Genomic DNA, 18506 nt, shown 5'->3' on the forward strand with positions numbered 1-18506 from the left:
CCCTTTAAAACTCATTTTGTCTGATGTAAACTTGTGGTTTCAAAAGCATTTCTTCTTTTTCCTCCTTGTGACTTTGCTTCGGACACACTTCCTCTGTGCAAATAAATAAAGGGAAAAAAACACGAATAAAAAAAAAAAAACACTTTTTATCTCTATAAAGAAATCAAAAATACCTTACCTTTGCTATAGCTTTTTTGGGCTGTTTGAACTGTGCGATAGATTCTGCAAAAGGTTAAGACAATAGGACTGTAAAAAAAAAAAAAAATGGACGACACGTATCCACCTCCTTCCACTATAGAAAAGTGAAAGCAAAATATCCCAGATATGGCTGCTGTCATCTTGTGAAAAAGTCATAATTTGGTTCCCGAGACAGCACAGTAGTGATTCATTTGGAGCTAAGTCTGCGCTGTAGTGATGTAGTGCAGTGAGCTGGATTCCATTAACTTAATATATATATATATATATTAGCAAAAACCCTTTAAAACTCATTTTGTCTGATGTGAACTTGTGGTTTCAAAAGCATTTCTTCTTTTTCCTCCTTGTGACTTTGCTTCGGACACACTTCCTCTGTGCAAATAAATAAAGGGAAAAAAACACGAATAAAAAAAAAAAACACTTTTTATCTCTATAAAGAAATCAAAAATACCTTACCTTTGCTATAGCTTTTTTGGGCTGTTTGAACTGTGCGATAGATTCTGCAAAAGGTTAAGACAATAGGACTGTAAAAAAAAAAAAAAACACTTTTTATCTCTATAAAAAAATCAAAAATACCTTTCCTTTGCTATAGCTTTTTTGGGCTGTTTGAACTGTGCGATAGATTCTGCAAAAGGTTAAGACAATAGGACTGGAAAAAAAAAAAAAAAAAAAAATGGACGACACGTATCCACCTCCTTCCACTATAGAAAAGTGAAAGCAAAATATCCCAGATATGGCTGCTGTCATCTTGTGAAAAAGTCATAATTTGGTTCCCGAGACAGCACAGTAGTGATTCATTTGGAGCTAAGTCTGCGCTGTAGTGATGTAGTGCAGTGAGCTGGAGTTACGGTATCAAAGTCCCACCCAAACTCCCACAGACCCAATCACTAGCACACAATCATGACACCACACCCCGTTTTTATAGCATCAAATAACTAACTAAAAGGAAACTTATTATGATACCAAACACTTGAACATACATCAGCGTGATAAGAACTACCTAAAATGAGAAAAAAACATATTTTGGGAAGAATTTGTTTACATGGAGAGGGCAGGGATTATGACCTATACTGCAGCTAGCCACTAGATGGCGATCAAAATGTTTTGGCTTCACTTTTCAGGACGTGTGCGACACACTTGGTCAGACCAGACCTTCTGAACAAAAACTTGTTTCAGGTACTTACCATCTTCAGAGGGCAGGTCCTGCTCACAGTTTCTGGTCACCTGTCACAAGACAGAGAAACGTTTCATAATCTGAATCCAGTCTGGTAAACGCATATCAAAGTTCATCCTGTATAACATCTGCTTTATACCGTTTCTGCTGCTCTGATTTGAGAGAGAGAGGGTGTCTCCATCTCCATGTCGTTCTCACTCAACTGGCCTCCCTCCAGCAGCTTCCCAAGCCGGCTCTGTGCTGCCGTCACCCGCAACTTCATGCTGTGGAAGCGAGACTGAATATCGCCCACTCTGAAGTGCACTGCAGTTCCCTCGAACCACAGACTGTCATTTACACCTGCCTTGAATCCTGGTGGCTCATACTCAGGTGGAGTGACTTAAATTGAGACAAAAGCACACCAGTCATTACGATATTTCACTAAGCACATACATTTTTTCCTAAAAACATCACTAGTTTGAACTATTCAACAAACTGTCATGAAGAAACCGTTCTTATCTACTTCTCTCAACATACTGCAGAAGGATGTAAAGGCAGCATATATTGTACCATCATCATAGTAGTAGAGTTTCATAGTGAGGTAAACGCCAGTGGGCAAAGCCTCTAGATTCTGCATGAGGAGGAACAGCTTCCTGATCAGGAGCGTTGAAGCTTTCTTTGTGTCCTCCAAGGTCACTCTTGTGTCCCCAGTCGCGTTACTGAAATGAAGAAAAGAGGAAAGGATTAGTGTATGTGAGATGAATGGAGGTTTAAAATTATTTTTCGTTTCCTTTTTCCCTATCACATGTTTTAGTAATCATCATAAATTAAATATCATTTGAAAGCTTAAAACCTCTAAATTCATCCTGTGAAAACCATTTTGAAATCGGACACTGCGTTACCATGGAAATCGTACTTTAACATCTTTTAGCGTGCTCCTCCCCCTTAGTGGGAGGTGTCATATTCCAAATGTATTGCGGTCTTTTAGAATCAAAACTTTTCATAATTTTGTCAAAATACATATCGTTGGAAAGGTCTGAGTCTCAAGATTCCATATTTGGTGGCTACTTTGTCATAGAAGTAATATTGAGAGAGAAATTGATACATTTGTGACAGAAAAATGCATAAAAAAAATTCAATGGAGTTTGGATGGCACCCGGTGGCTGATGTGGTATAACGCCTAAACAAAATTGCATAGGAACCTCAATTTTTTTAATATCACCTTCAAATTTGGAACACAACTTATTTAGACAAATGGCTTTAATTTTATAGCAATTTTGGATTAAAACATATTTTATAAAATATTTATTTTATATAAAATACAATAAAAATAGTACAGTACATTTTCTTTACAGTAAATTTAAACTTCTATAACTTTTTTATGCTTTCGTTTTTTTTTAATGATTTCACTTCTGCAATAATCTGCATATTGTCTTCTTTAAAAAGAGACCAACCTTAGGTCTGTATTCAAAAGCGTTTATGATGTTTTTTTTTATGTTTTTTTATCTCTTATTGCTCTTATTGCTCAGTAAAACTGCATTTATTTGATCAAAAATACGGTAAAAACAGTAAACAATGTACAATACTACACCTCCACAGGATGTCCATCTGTGGTCCACACTCTGAGTATCTGAACTTAAACTGGTAGGACTCGATGACATGCTGAGAAAACAAGTTTGGAAAAGTTATATTATTAATGTCCACTTTTTAACATTTAGATCCACGCCTCAACTAATATATTGAAACTTTTCAGGTTTGCGTCTAAAATTATTCCAATTTGGGTCCAAAAAGGGTAAACCTTCAGATAAATTTTACAGAAAATATTCATTTTCTTGAAAAAATAATATTCTTTAGAATTTGGCTTTAGTATGATAACAATATAAAAGCCAATTATTTAATGTTGTAATTGTGTACTATTTCACATGCACAGTGCCTCACAGTATAAATGATTTTGAACACAAAAAATATATATATATATATTTAGGGGTCATTGGCATCAAAATTTAAAAAATCCCTGATCTAAAAAGTCAGTGGAAGATTGTAGACTTACATTACTGTCATCTGGGCTTGTGTGTACCTGCAGATTAAAATAAAAAACAAACAGGAAATGTAAATAATGTGGGGGGATATTATAGAATTGAATCACATGCATACTGACCCCAATGATCACCATTTGAAGCTGCAAAATATAAAAAATAATAATTAAAAAGAAAGAAAGAAAGAAAAAACAGAGATTTATATCTAAATATGGTGCTTTTGACTTACATATCTCTTCTCCAATGCATCAAAACTTCCCAACAGCCTTGAAGGACAGAAGTATGGTTATATTGACTTTTTATAGCATTATATTTTACACTTCAATGAAGCATTACAAATATACTTTCAAGAATACATTTGAATATACAAACTAGAGCTAGGGAACGATTAATCCAAAATAAAAGTTTTTGTTTACATATGTGTATGTACTGTGTATATTTATTATGTACGTATATATAAAGACACACACATACAAAATATATTTTGAAAATTTTTACATGTATCTATTTATATTCATATAATTTATATTACATATAAATATATTTAATATATAAACATAACATATTTTTTAAAAAATATGTGTGTATTTATATATACATAATAAATATACACAGTCCACATGCATATATTATGTACACAAAAACTTTTATTTTGGATGCGATTAATCGTTGCCCAGCTCTAATACAAACAGCAATTTGCTATACAAAAACAACAGAAATAATAAGATTACCATTTGACGAGTTTGTGGGCTTCAGGGCATGAACAATCCTGTTTGAGGACTTTGATACACAAATCTGAAGAACAACATTCAACAAAATTGATTGTATGAGATATTTCAAACGGCCCGATGTTCATCCATTAATAAATCAGTGTGTATACGTATACCTTCCAGGTATCTGGATCCAAACAGCAATTTGCTATACAAAAACAACAGAAATAATAAAATTACCATTTGACGAGTTTGTGGGCTTCAGGGCATGAACAATCCTGTTTGAGGACTTTGATACACAAATCTGAAGAACAACATTCATCATAATTGATTGTATGAGATATTTCAAACGGCCTGATGTTCATCCATTAATAAATCAGTGTGTATACGTATACCTTCCAGGTATCTGGATCTGTAGGAGTCCTCTGGAAATATCCCACGCAGATAGGTGATGGAGGATACAGCTATAACCACCATGCGTTTGACAAACACCAGTGACTGAGCTTTAGTGTCCAGTGCCTGATGAAACACAGGGGCTTAGTTGATTTATAATACTGCTTTAAAGCAGCTTTACAAAGAATAGTGCCTTGAAATCTATACCCACATACGTACATACATACACAGATATTTATCTGAGGACATGTAATTGAGCACGCAGTATTTTCATAATAAGCTACATGAAAGTTACATGTAATAGAATTATAATTTTGGGGCCCTGAAGGAGTAGTTCACCCAAAAATGAAAATTTGGCCATCCAAGATGAAGAGGTTTCTTTTGCATTACATCACTCGCTGAGCGGCATTACTGTGATGTTTTTCTAGCTGTTTAGACTCTCGTTCTGAAGGCACCCACATTTCTCCAAATCTGTTCAGATGAAGAAACAAACTCATCTTGGATGGCCTGCGGGCGAGTAAACATTAAGCTCATTTTAATTTTTGTCTTAGTATTCCTTTAAAACATTACAATTTAAATATTACAATAATATCACTTACCTGCATAGTAAAACAGTTAACTTACTATGGTAGAGCGAAAGTATCAGATAGTAAAACCACGGTATTTAAATATATACCATGGGTATATTTCCAGTGTTGGGGAAAGTTACTTTTAAAAGTAATGCATTACAATATTGCGTTACTCCAGAAAAAAGTAACTAATTACGGTACTTAGTTACTTTTTGTGGAAAGTAATGCGTTACGTTACTTTTGCGTTACTTTTTAAATCTGGACAGGGCTTGCTTGTTTGTTTTTAAAATAAAAAAGTTCTATTTTTGGCAAATATAAAAGCCTTTTCACACCAAAAGTGAAATTAATAAGCCTCAGGCTGAAGGGAAAGTACATAAAAAATTTTTTTTTAAAAAAGTAACTCAAATATTCTCTTGTAAATTAAAAAGTAATGCGTTACTTTACTAGTTACTTGAAAAAAAGTAATCTGATTACGTAACTCGCGTTACTTGGAATGCGTTACCCCCAACGCTGTATATAAATACCATTCGCTACTACTGTCATGTAAAATACTAACAATAATGATGAAAGAAAGAAAGAAAATATGTTTCTGAAAGCTTCTTCCAAGAAGCGGACTTCATTTCACAGTAACGTTATACGATAGAAACTACTACAAAGGTTGAATATCCAGCTTGGTAGCATGGTAACGTTATATTTTTGTAAGTTCACATTGTAAATGTTATTGATTCTGTATCTCACCTCAACAATCACCTGTCTGTCCTGGGCTAGCGTCTTCTGTCTGGTTGTCATGTTTGAGCTAGCTTTAATGTTAACTAGCTTCCTCACAGAGAAATGATCTCCTCAGAACCTGTTATGGCATCAAAAAATTACTCGGCGCGTTATTAACTTAACTAATCGGCCGTTGTTTATGTAAAGCAACGTGTTATTTGATAAATATGATCGTTTATTAGTGCCGTGCAAAGAATAAAGCGATGTCGGTTATAAACATCTGACATGACATCAGACCCGCAAGCCGATGTGAGACAGGCATAATTATCCATAACAAATTCTAAAACTGAAAGCATAAGAAAAATGACCTTAACTAACATGAATAAATATAACAAAAAAAAACGTATTTTCATTTCAGCTAGTTGCGCAGTCAACTTATTTTCATTTCAAGTAATTAAACTAAACTAAATAAGCTAAAGCTTAATAAAAAGTATTTAATAGTAAACTATTAAAAAACTATAATAGTATGCTAACCCTTATGAAAAAGAAGTTTATTCAAGTGTGCAATTAGTATACTTCTTTTAAACTAAATAAAAAAGGAATGCATGAGGCTAGAATAAAATATTTTTGTATGTTCAAATATTCATGTAACAAAATATATTCAAATTAATACCTAAATAGGGACATAGTATACTTAAAGTATGATGTAAAGTTCACTTAAACAAAACTTACGAGTATACTTGCAGTATAAAACTACACTAAAACTACAGACTATACTTCAAAGTGTACTAAAAATGCTACTACAAGTATTTAATTAGTAAACCATCAGTGTACCTATAAGTTCACTTTTAGCATAGTTGCAGTACAAGCTAAAATTTTGATGTAAACTAGTTGTGTACTCAAAGTTTACTACTGTTATACTTAAAGCATACTTTTATATACTAGAAAGTGGGCCAATTTAGTCCCAAGGAGTATTGAAATAGTACACTTACAAGTATACTACTAGTCTACTGATATTTGTGTACTTACTACATAAAGTATACTTAAAAATATACTTGAACTTTACTTAACTATACTTAATAAAATAAACTTGAAGTATACTGCTTTTTGGTAAGGGAATGATACTGCAATAAAACTGGTGTGAGATCACCATTGTTGCTCATTTCACATTCAAAGTGGGTGTTTCTTAAACGTGCAAGTATGATATGACCCCTTTAGTGTAAGCCTTTTTGTTGTCAATATGTTCCTTTAAAAAGGATTAGGATCACTGAAGTGTGTGTGTGTGAACACAGAATCTGTCCATTTACAGAATCTAATGTAAATAAGTAAATATGATTTTTTAATGCCTTAATGTGCCAGTGGGAACTGCTTCTTAACATTTTGTCACATGACCACCAGCAGATGTCGCATTTCTACAGCTGATGTTCAGAGGCAAGCAGATCATGTGTGGGAACAGAGTCTTGCTATAATACCATTCATAATATTGATAATATTTGAGAACAAATCATCTTTAATAGTTACCTTTTTCCTCTTAATAATTCCAAATGGCAAAAAAATCTCACCATTAAAGACTTTTTTCTCCAAAAAGCTTGTTATTATTATTACTCTTTTACTTTAAGATCAACTAAATAATATGAAAAATTAATTTGAATTCAGAAATGTAAAACCGGTTTATCATAGAAAAGGTGTATTCAAGTTATTGTCTAAATGAATTGCGTGCAATGCATTATAATTGATTAAAAAATCAAATTAGATCATATTAGAAATATATATATCATGCATGAGCTGACTAATCAATCACACATTAGTCATGATGAAGGATTCATCTGTAATCTGTGCTGTTGGTTTCTGACATTATAATGCAGGATTAGCACTGCTCTGACAGCGCCACGCTGCGCCTCTTGTGGCAGTGCGCGGAATTACACTCTCACAGCTGATTTGCTCGCCATCTTGACATGAACATAAACATTGATGCCCTCTGCTCAATGATCACACCATTATCTCTAAACAGCCTTAATACTCTGTTGCAGCGTCGGGAAAACACGAACTAGATGTTTAGGAAATCATTGTGCACGTAGCTAAACATACATGTCTGTAGAATGTGGGTTTCCTGAGCACTTGGTTAAGGTAAGATTATTCTCTTTACTAATACGAGGCTTAAAGGTCTCCTATATTTATTAAACTCATAAAAACGTTGTTATCCTGTCATATTATTGGATGTTAAGCTTCAGTTAGCTCAGCGCTGCTAGCGAGCTGCCATGGCAACTGATTACATACGCTTGTTTACAACCCTCCTGCTGGCATTAACGCGCTCCCTCCTCTATTAACACTTGTTTTTTTAATGACCACGAATTACCTATAAAACGTGTGCTTTTGGATTTCTAATATAGTTAATGTAATGTTACACGTATGTTATAATTTTTTTTGGGTGTGAAACCCCCCCCCCAGATCAAAATACAGTTAATGTGGTAATCAAAAGGTGATTAACTGATATATAGATATGACCGACGTTTTACTGAAGGGAAGATTGTGTGACAATATTATAGGTATGTTGGCTTGACAGCTGTCACTTGAGCAGATATTAAGTAGAATATTATGAGTATAGTGTTATTCAATAATGGATACATCTGTTTTTTTTATTGTAGGGATGGGAGACCTGGAAGGACCCCCATCTGCTGACTGAGGGAGAGAGTCGTACTGTGGATCACAGTAGAAATGGACCAGGACTATGAAAGACGCCTGTTAAGGCAAATCAACCACCAGAACGTCCCAGAGGGCCACCCGTCCAAGGCAAGCACAAACAGATGCTTAGAGGTCTGTTTATCTTGTAACTGATGGCCATTTGAGATTGCTTAGCTTTGTGAGGAATATAGCCATATTTCTAACCATACATGACCAGGGACCACAAAAGCAGTCTTAAGTCGCTGGGGTATATTTGTAGCAATAGCCAAAAATACATTGTATGGGTCAAAATTAGTGATTTTTCTTTTATGCCAAAAATCATTAGGATATTAAGTAATTTAGATCATGTTCTATGAAGATATTTTGTAAATTTCCTACTGTAAATATATCAAAACTTCATTTTTGATTAGTTATATGCATTGCTAAGAACTTCATTTGGACAACTTTAAAGGCGATTTTCTCAATATTTCAATTTTTTTTGCACCCTCAGATTCCAGATTTTCAAATAGTTGTATCTCGAACAAACATTGTCCAATTCTAACAAACCATATATCAGTGGAAAGCTTATTTATTCAGCTTTCAGATGATGTATAGATCTCAGTTTCGAAAAATTGACCCTTATGACTGGTTTTGTGGTCCAGGGTCACATACACAGTAAACACATTCTTGTGTCAAATATGTCAGTGCAAGCAGTTCATTAACATACAATTTTAATTTGAATAATTAGATTAGCATTTATTATTTAATGTATTAGCTAATAATTGTAAAAAATCTTCTCGTATTGTAAGGGACAAAAAATAATAATATCACAGTTATATACTATTATCTAGTTCAAGTTGTTCCAAACCCGTATGACGTTTCTCCTTCTGTTGAACACAAAAGAAGATATTTTGAAGAATGTTAGTAATGGTTTTAAGTCCCACTGACGTCTATAATATGGACAAAAAACTACTATGGAAGTAAATGGGATCCAAAACTGTTTGGTTACCAACATTCTTCAAAATATCATCTTTTGTGTTCCACAGAGGGAGAAAAGTCATACAGGTTTAGAATGACACGAGGGTATGTAAGTAAATGATGACAGAAGTTGCATTTTTGGGTGGACTATCCCTTTAAAGAGGCATAAATGTAAATATTGTATATGATGATTGTCTGTTTGTGCTGTGTGTGCAGTCAGGTTATGCAGCGTGCAGTCCGGTTACTGTGAAATCAGGAGACAGGTTCATCCCCACACGTGCTGGCAGCAACTGGAGCATAAACTTCCACTATGCCAATGTGAGTTACCATTCATCTGAAGTGTTTACACTCATCCATTGTAAAGAAGAACGATCGATTAAAGCCAGTATATTAATGTCATTTCACCACTAAAAATTCACTTTGTTTGCAGGAGAACTGTTGGTCACCCAATCAGAATCAGTGGGCGAAGGATGCTAGTACAGACACAGGGAAAGGTGAAGTCATTCTGCATCTTCTTGTACATGCCCTCAATTTTTCCACAGTGAACAGATGAATATACAGACAATACCATTCAAAAGTTTAGGGCTGGTAAGATTTTTCTGGGTGAAGCTGTGATGCTTCTTTTAGGATTCTTTCAAGAATAGAAATTCAGATGAGCAGCATGGATTTGAAACAGAATTTTTTTTATCAATATAAAAGTGTTTACTGTCACTTTTGATCATTTTGAGTATATATATATATATATATATATACATTTTTGTTTTTATTTTATTTTTTAATAGAAGCTTTTGCTCACTAAGGCTGTTTATTTGATCCAAATACAACAAAAAACATTAATATTGTTAAATATTTTTGCGATTTAAAATAACTGTTTTCTATTTGAATACATTTTAAATGCAATTTATTTCTGTGAAGCTGAATTTTCAGCATCATTAATCCAGTCTTCAGTGTCACATTATCCTCCATAAATCATTCGAATATGCTCATTATTATTAATGTTGAAAATAGTAGTGCATAATTTCTTTTCAGGGTTTTTTGATGGATAGAAAGTTCAAAAGAACAGCATTTATTTGAAATAGAAAAATTTTGTAACTGTTAACAGTAAAATGTTGTTGTTTTTTGGGTAAGAAATGAAAGAAAAATACTTTTATTCAGCAAGGATGCATTAAAGACATTTATAGTGTTTATAAAGCTTTCTATTTCAGCTAAAAACTGTTAGGGGAAAAAAGCAATGTTCAATGTCTATTGGCACACTAAAGCAAAAGATATACATATTAAAATGAAAAATATATCAAAACAAATGATTGTGTTTTCCAGATGCTGTGGCGTATGCTGCACTGCTGAGGAACGAGCTGTTGGGAGCAGGAATCGAAACCGTGCCTGATCCACACACAGATGATCGTCGTAACACCATCCTCACACAGGACACACACAGCCTCTTCAGGGTGAGCCCACTCAACACACCGGAACGTTTACATGACAGATCCATGTGAGATTCACTCTCATATAACAAGCTCACTGGAGAAACGTAATGCTTTCTGCTAGTGCTGGGCGGTATGACCAAAAATGTATATCATGGTATTTTTCAAAATTATACCGGTTTCACGGTACATGACGGTATTTTTTTTTTCATGCATGACCGGGTGTTAACCATATTTTCTACTGATTGAGAGAGGAAATACTGCAGTATATTGACTTAGAATGCCCTATTTTACTGTCATGATGAGTGAATATTGTCAAAAAATACCACACTACATAGTGACTAAACACGACTCCTTTTAATACATGTTAACCAGGAGTCACTCATTTATAATCACGGCATCGTCTGATAAAATCAACATGCATCTACACTAAAGAGCGGCTATGCGGTTGTTTTGGCTATATTACTTTTTTGTCTCATGCAGCGCACTGCCTGCATCCGAGTAACTAAAAAAAACAACAAACAAAAAAGTGCATATAATATTAACAGACGAACTACGCTCATATTTATAATTCCAAACAATCAGTAAGCGACAGGTGCTAGGAAACGCTGTTTTGTACTCATTTATTGACGAGATGGCTGCGGTGCGGCCAACTGAATTCGCTGCTTCTCTGCCGCTCACTGAACAGAACAGATGCCGAGAGGGGTGACACTTCTCCGGGAAAGTCAGACATCGTGTTCGCGGGACAGCACTGGCGAAATCTTCCAACTGAACCATAGTTAAGGTTTATCCAAAAAAGTCACTAGGTTTGTCAGTATGAATATTCTATGGGAAAAAGGCGCTAAAAGGGTCTGAAAGTTGCTAAATCTAGTGCTAAAGTGGCGCTCGTGTGTGTGAGACGCGGGAGCTGATGGCAGGGGGCAGTGGATATTTGTGGTGGACAATGTGGATATTGTGGATGAGTTCTTCTGTGTCATCACGTTCTATTAGTTCTACAGCTTCAGTTTCGGAACTTTCACGCTTAGTAACACATACAGCATATGCTTAGTTCCCTCACCACAGTGCAACAGTGAAAAGCCTTTCAAAAGAGAAACCTCTCTCAAACAGTGTCGCGTTCCGAACGTTGTTTAAGCGATAATTTTTCACCGGTATTGCGGTATTTTAAAAATTCATATCATAACAAAAATAAACACTGGTACAACCGGTATACCGCCCAGCACTACTTTCTGCTCTTTTATACACCAGCTCGTTCTCACATTTTATTATATTGTATTAGACTCTTGTTTTTCTTGTGTCTCTCAGTACACCATCCACACAAAGAGAGTGCCTTTTGACAATGAAATCTCCCCCTATTCCCTCTCTCCTCTCAGTAACAAAAGGTATCCTTTCTCTGTAATCTCTGCATGAATTCAAAATATAACTGATCATTTGTTAATTTATTGTGTGCACTGCAAAACATCTTTATCAAACATGATACATTTACTTGTTTATAAAAACGAATTAAGGGTCACACTTTATTTTATTTTTGCCTCAATAAACTCCTAATTTGCTGCTTATTAAAGAGGTCATATGATGCGATTTCAAGTTTTTCTTTCTCTTTGGAGTGTTACAAGCTGATTGTGCATAGATAAGATCCCTGAAGTTGCAAAGACTAAAGTCTCAAAACCGTTGTTTTGAAAGATGAAGCTTGCGATTATGGTAAGGGCCAAGGGGTGTTCAGCCAATCACAATGCACTGGGTCAGCTGGCCAATCAGAGCAGACTGCGCTTGTCGGAAGGAGGGACTTTGTAGAAAACGAAACGTTTGAGAGAGGCGGGGCATAGAGGACCTACAATAATGTACAGTATTTGAAAATAATGTGTTTTTTGAACATTAAAGCATGTCAACATATTCTGTTACACCAAATACACAAAATAATGATCTTTAAAAAAGCATCATATGATCCTTTAATAGTTAGTTAGTAAGGTAGTTGTTAAGTTTAGGTATTGGGTAGGATTAGGGATGTAGAATATGGTCATGCAGAATATGTGCTTTATAATACTAATAAACAGCCAATATCTTAATAATAGGCATGCTAATAATAAGCAACTAGTTAATAGTGAGAATTGGTCCGTATATTAATGTGTTGCCGAATTAAGCTGATTTTTCTCAATCCTTTTGACAAATACAGATATTTTTTATTATAAAAGACCAAAATATAGAGCCCCACACATGACATGCAAAGAAAAAGACATTGTCACAACAAATGAAGAATTTGTTCCCAAGATGTAGTTATGATTTAATTAAATTAAATCAAATCAAGGGAACAAATCAGTACAACGTGGACATGATTTAACTAAAATGAGGGAACTGATTAATAAAACGTGGCCACAAATTAGTTGTGAGAAAAGCAAATCCTCAGTTTATGTCCATAATATCTATTTTTGTTTTCTCCTGTGTGCAGGTCTCCATACAAAAATAATGAAATACTGATTAAGATTTTTTTTTCTTATAGCACATAAAAACATGACATTTTTGTACATTATTAATTGTATCCATATATTATTCATGTCTGATTTTTTAATTTTTGCATCTGCAGTCACAAACTATTGCGTTCACCCCGAAAGCCAGCACGCAAGATTTCCAAGATCCCATTCAAGGTTCTTGATGCCCCAGAGTTGCAGGATGACTTCTACCTCAACCTGGTACGCTTCGTTTACAGATATTTTTACACGTCTAAATATTAAATAATGAAAAGAGAGTACATTATTATCACTTTATTTTTGCGATACTGACCAGCTGACTGTAAGAAATTGGTTTCCTGGGACTGCAGTTATACAGTTTACAATTATACAGTCTAGCGGTCATTACACAAAAATATTAAACTGTAGAATGTCACAATTGACCAGTCATAAGTATTTCAGAGAACCATGTAAAATAATATAACACTTCTTTTATATTTAAAATTTTGATCATTTAAAATGCCATAATATTATATAATATTATACTATACTATACTATACCCTGGCCACAAAACCAGTCATAAAGGTCAATAATTTTTTGAAATTGAGATTTATACATCATTTGAAAGCTGAATAAATACGCTTTCCATTTTCCATTTCCAACTATTTGAAAATCTGGAATCTGAGGGTGCAAAAAAATCAAAATATTGAGAAAATTCGGCTTTAAAGCTGTACAAATGAAGTTCTTAGCAATGCATATTACTAATCAAAAATTCAGTTTTGATATATTTACGGTAGTACGGTAGGAAAATATCTTCTTGGAACATGATCTTTACTTTATAGCCTAATGATTTTTGGCATAAAAGTCTTAAGTCAAAATTTATAATTTTGTCCCATACAATGTATTGTTGGCTATTGCTACAAATATACCCCAGCGACTTATGACTGGTTTTGTGCTCCAGAGTCACATATAATATATGATATGATATGATATGATATAATTTAATATGCATTTCTTTTATACAAAGGATGTTAACATTTGCCGAGTAATTTGATTGAAAACGTTTGTGAACAGGTGGACTGGTCAGCTGGAAATCTCTTGAGTGTTGGTTTGGGGGCCTGTGTTTACCTGTGGAGTGCCTGTACCAGTCAGGTAAGAGACAAACTATAAGGACAAACAGCTACAGATGTAATCTGATGTGATCGTCAGTATTGAGCGTTTCATTTTACACAGGTGACGCGGTTGTGTGACTTATCAGTGGATGGTGACTCTGTTACATCAGTGTGCTGGAATGAGAGGGTCAGCTCAAACCTCTTATTTATATGAATATTTCTCATTTGTGATTGTTCAGGGTAATATTTTCGTCTTTGTTGTTCATTCAGGGAAGTTTGGTGGCTGTAGGGACCCATAAAGGATTTGTCCAGATTTGGGACGCAGCTGGAGGGAGGAAGCTGACCAGTTTGGAGGGACATTCAGCACGCGTAGGTTTGTGTCACACTAAAATCACTCACTTTGCTTTGGCTTGCTTAGTTGGGGATGCTTTACTGATTGCGCAGACACTATTGGAAGAGAGCTGAACTGGATGATGACATCACTGAATCATCAATGAAATGACTTTAGCTGAAAAAATGACTCTGTCATTGTCTTCTTGCATCATTGACAAACTATTTTCCTGTTTGTCACTGTAAAGCTGCTTTGACAACAACCAGCATTGTATGAAGTGCTATTCAAATAAAGGTGACTTAACTTGATTTGATTTTAAATCTTTGCTGGTTTAAATCACTCTCAGAGTAATTTTGCAGATTTGTTTTGACTAAGAAAACTAAGATCTTCATCACGAACAAATAATCTTCATATAACCTCAGGAGCACTTGCGTGGAATGGAGAGCAGCTGTCGTCGGGTAGCCGGGACCGAGTGATTCTGCAGCGGGACGTGAGGACACCTCCTCCTGTGGAGAGACGCCTCCAGGGCCACAGGCAGGAAGTGTGTGGCCTCAAGTGGTCACCTGACCACCAGCACCTCGCCTCTGGAGGGAACGATAACAAGGTTAGAGCGTCATATAAACAGGATGATCTGATTAGCAGAAAAATTTAACAAGCCCTTTCATGCAAGACTTGACTAAGTTGGCTGAGAACATGGTCCGTTTGTTGCTTTTTTTCGTTTTTCAGTTTTCAAAAAATTATAATGAATAAACAAGAATTGGAAAACAAGGAATGGTTCACCCAAAAATGAAAATGTACTCACCCTCAGGCCATCCAAGATGTAGATGAGTTTGTTTCTTCATCGGAACAGATTTGGAGAAATTTAGCATTACATCACTTGCTCACCAATGGATCCTCTGCAGTGAATGGGTGCCGTCAGAATGAGAGTCCAAACAGCTGATAAAAACAGGAAGGAGGGACTTTGTAGAAAACGAAACGTTTGAGAGAGGCGGGGCATAGAGGACCTACAATAATGTACAGTATTTGAAAATAATGTGTTTTTTGAACATTAAAGCATGTCAACATATTCTGTTACACCAAATACACAAAATAATGATCTTTAAAAAAGCATCATATGATCCTTTAATAGTTAGTTAGTAAGGTAGTTGTTAAGTTTAGGTATTGGGTAGGATTAGGGATGTAGAATATGGTCATGCAGAATATGTGCTTTATAATACTAATAAACAGCCAATATCTTAATAATAGGCATGCTAATAATAAGCAACTAGTTAATAGTGAGAATTGGTCCGTATATTAATGTGTTGCCGAATTAAGCTGATTTTTCTCAATCCTTTTGACAAATACAGATATTTTTTATTATAAAAGACCAAAATATAGAGCCCCACACATGACATGCAAAGAAAAAGACATTGTCACAACAAATGAAGAATTTGTTCCCAAGATGTAGTTATGATTTAATTAAATTAAATCAAATCAAGGGAACAAATCAGTACAACGTGGACATGATTTAACTAAAATGAGGGAACTGATTAATAAAACGTGGCCACAAATTAGTTGTGAGAAAAGCAAATCCTCAGTTTATGTCCATAATATCTATTTTTGTTTTCTCCTGTGTGCAGGTCTCCATACAAAAATAATGAAATACTGATTAAGATTTTTTTTTCTTATAGCACATAAAAACATGACATTTTTGTACATTATTAATTGTATCCATATATTATTCATGTCTGATTTTTTAATTTTTGCATCTGCAGTCACAAACTATTGCGTTCACCCCGAAAGCCAGCACGCAAGATTTCCAAGATCCCATTCAAGGTTCTTGATGCCCCAGAGTTGCAGGATGACTTCTACCTCAACCTGGTACGCTTCGTTTACAGATATTTTTACACGTCTAAATATTAAATAATGAAAAGAGAGTACATTATTATCACTTTATTTTTGCGATACTGACCAGCTGACTGTAAGAAATTGGTTTCCTGGGACTGCAGTTATACAGTTTACAATTATACAGTCTAGCGGTCATTACACAAAAATATTAAACTGTAGAATGTCACAATTGACCAGTCATAAGTATTTCAGAGAACCATGTAAAATAATATAACACTTCTTTTATATTTAAAATTTTGATCATTTAAAATGCCATAATATTATATAATATTATACTATACTATACTATACCCTGGCCACAAAACCAGTCATAAAGGTCAATAATTTTTTGAAATTGAGATTTATACATCATTTGAAAGCTGAATAAATACGCTTTCCATTTTCCATTTCCAACTATTTGAAAATCTGGAATCTGAGGGTGCAAAAAAATCAAAATATTGAGAAAATTCGGCTTTAAAGCTGTACAAATGAAGTTCTTAGCAATGCATATTACTAATCAAAAATTCAGTTTTGATATATTTACGGTAGGAAATTTAATAAATATCTTCTTGGAACATGATCTTTACTTTATAGCCTAATGATTTTTGGCATAAAAGTCTTAAGTCAAAATTTATAATTTTGTCCCATACAATGTATTGTTGGCTATTGCTACAAATATACCCCAGCGACTTATGACTGGTTTTGTGCTCCAGAGTCACATATAATATATGATATGATATGATATGATATAATTTAATATGCATTTCTTTTATACAAAGGATGTTAACATTTGCCGAGTAATTTGATTGAAAACGTTTGTGAACAGGTGGACTGGTCAGCTGGAAATCTCTTGAGTGTTGGTTTGGGGGCCTGTGTTTACCTGTGGAGTGCCTGTACCAGTCAGGTAAGAGACAAACTATAAGGACAAACAGCTACAGATGTAATCTGATGTGATCGTCAGTATTGAGCGTTTCATTTTACACAGGTGACGCGGTTGTGTGACTTATCAGTGGATGGTGACTCTGTTACATCAGTGTGCTGGAATGAGAGGGTCAGCTCAAACCTCTTATTTATATGAATATTTCTCATTTGTGATTGTTCAGGGTAATATTTTCGTCTTTGTTGTTCATTCAGGGAAGTTTGGTGGCTGTAGGGACCCATAAAGGATTTGTCCAGATTTGGGACGCAGCTGGAGGGAGGAAGCTGACCAGTTTGGAGGGACATTCAGCACGCGTAGGTTTGTGTCACGCTAAAATCACTCCCTTGAAATGTTTGCTGGTTTTAATCACTCTCTGAGCAATTTAGCAGATTTGTTTTCACTAAGTAAATTAAACTCTCCATCAAGAACAAATCATCTTCATATAACCGGGGCGGTTTCAGTCTCACCTTCTCTGCTCTCTCTCAGGAGCGCTTGCGTGGAATGGAGAGCAGCTGTCATCGGGTAGCCGGGACAGAGTGATTCTGCAGAGGGACGTGAGGACACCTCCTCCTGTGGAGAGACGCCTCCAGGGCCACAGGCAGGAAGTGTGTGGCCTCAAGTGGTCACCTGACCACCAGCACCTCGCCTCTGGAGGGAACGATAACAAGGTTAGAGCGTCATATAAACAGGATGATCTGATTAGCAGAAAAATTTAACAAGCCCTTTCATGCAAGACTTGACTAAGTTGGCTGAGAACATGGTCCGTTTGTTGCTTTTTTTCGTTTTTCAGTTTTCAAAAAATTATAATGAATAAACAAGAATTGGAAAACAAGGAATGGTTCACCCAAAAATGAAAATGTACTCACCCTCAGGCCATCCAAGATGTAGATGAGTTTGTTTCTTCATCGGAACAGATTTGGAGAAATTTAGCATTACATCACTTGCTCACCAATGGATCCTCTGCAGTGAATGGGTGCCGTCAGAATGAGAGTCCAAACAGCTGATAAAAACA

The 18506-nt window shown here is 35.1% G+C and overlaps 2 protein-coding genes and 1 long non-coding RNA gene across 3 annotated transcripts in view; 2 read left to right on the forward strand and 1 right to left on the reverse strand.

The window, feature by feature from the left end:
* Positions 1–476: 476 nt before the first annotated feature.
* Positions 477–5992, reverse strand: zte38 (zebrafish testis-expressed 38). The gene is made up of 12 exons (XM_016283766.1): positions 5795–5992; positions 4490–4613; positions 4335–4398; positions 3614–3650; positions 3507–3527; positions 3399–3425; positions 2940–3010; positions 1919–2067; positions 1509–1747; positions 1380–1419; positions 652–695; positions 477–567 (listed from the first exon to the last, which is right to left on the reverse strand). Exons 1-12 carry the CDS (start codon positions 5843–5845, stop codon positions 514–516), a joined length of 921 nt encoding a protein of 306 aa, XP_016139252.1. The 5' UTR covers positions 5846–5992; the 3' UTR covers positions 477–513.
* A 1714-nt stretch (positions 5993–7706) lies between these two features.
* fzr1b (fizzy/cell division cycle 20 related 1b) overlaps positions 7707–18506 on the forward strand; it is an 18458-nt gene continuing 7658 nt past the window's right edge. Inside the window, exons 1-11 of the mRNA XM_016283666.1 lie at positions 7707–7891; positions 8410–8578; positions 9620–9721; positions 9834–9897; positions 10721–10848; positions 12127–12203; positions 13403–13508; positions 14341–14418; positions 14500–14565; positions 14649–14751; positions 15132–15313. Coding sequence (XP_016139152.1) covers positions 8480–8578; positions 9620–9721; positions 9834–9897; positions 10721–10848; positions 12127–12203; positions 13403–13508; positions 14341–14418; positions 14500–14565; positions 14649–14751; positions 15132–15313 — 1005 coding nt within the window. The 5' untranslated portion in view covers positions 7707–7891; positions 8410–8479. The remainder of the gene's footprint in view (positions 7892–8409; positions 8579–9619; positions 9722–9833; positions 9898–10720; positions 10849–12126; positions 12204–13402; positions 13509–14340; positions 14419–14499; positions 14566–14648; positions 14752–15131; positions 15314–18506) is intronic.
* LOC107593791 (uncharacterized) lies at positions 16468–18401 on the forward strand. Its single transcript, XR_001610117.1, has 6 exons — positions 16468–16569; positions 17402–17479; positions 17561–17626; positions 17710–17812; positions 17981–18162; positions 18367–18401. It is a non-coding gene; the product is annotated as an uncharacterized lncRNA (long non-coding RNA).

The sequence above is a fragment of the Sinocyclocheilus grahami genome, unplaced genomic scaffold, assembly GCF_001515645.1.
Source record: "Sinocyclocheilus grahami isolate Dianchi unplaced genomic scaffold, SAMN03320097.WGS_v1.1 scaffold176.1, whole genome shotgun sequence".
NCBI lineage: Eukaryota > Metazoa > Chordata > Actinopteri > Cypriniformes > Cyprinidae > Sinocyclocheilus > Sinocyclocheilus grahami.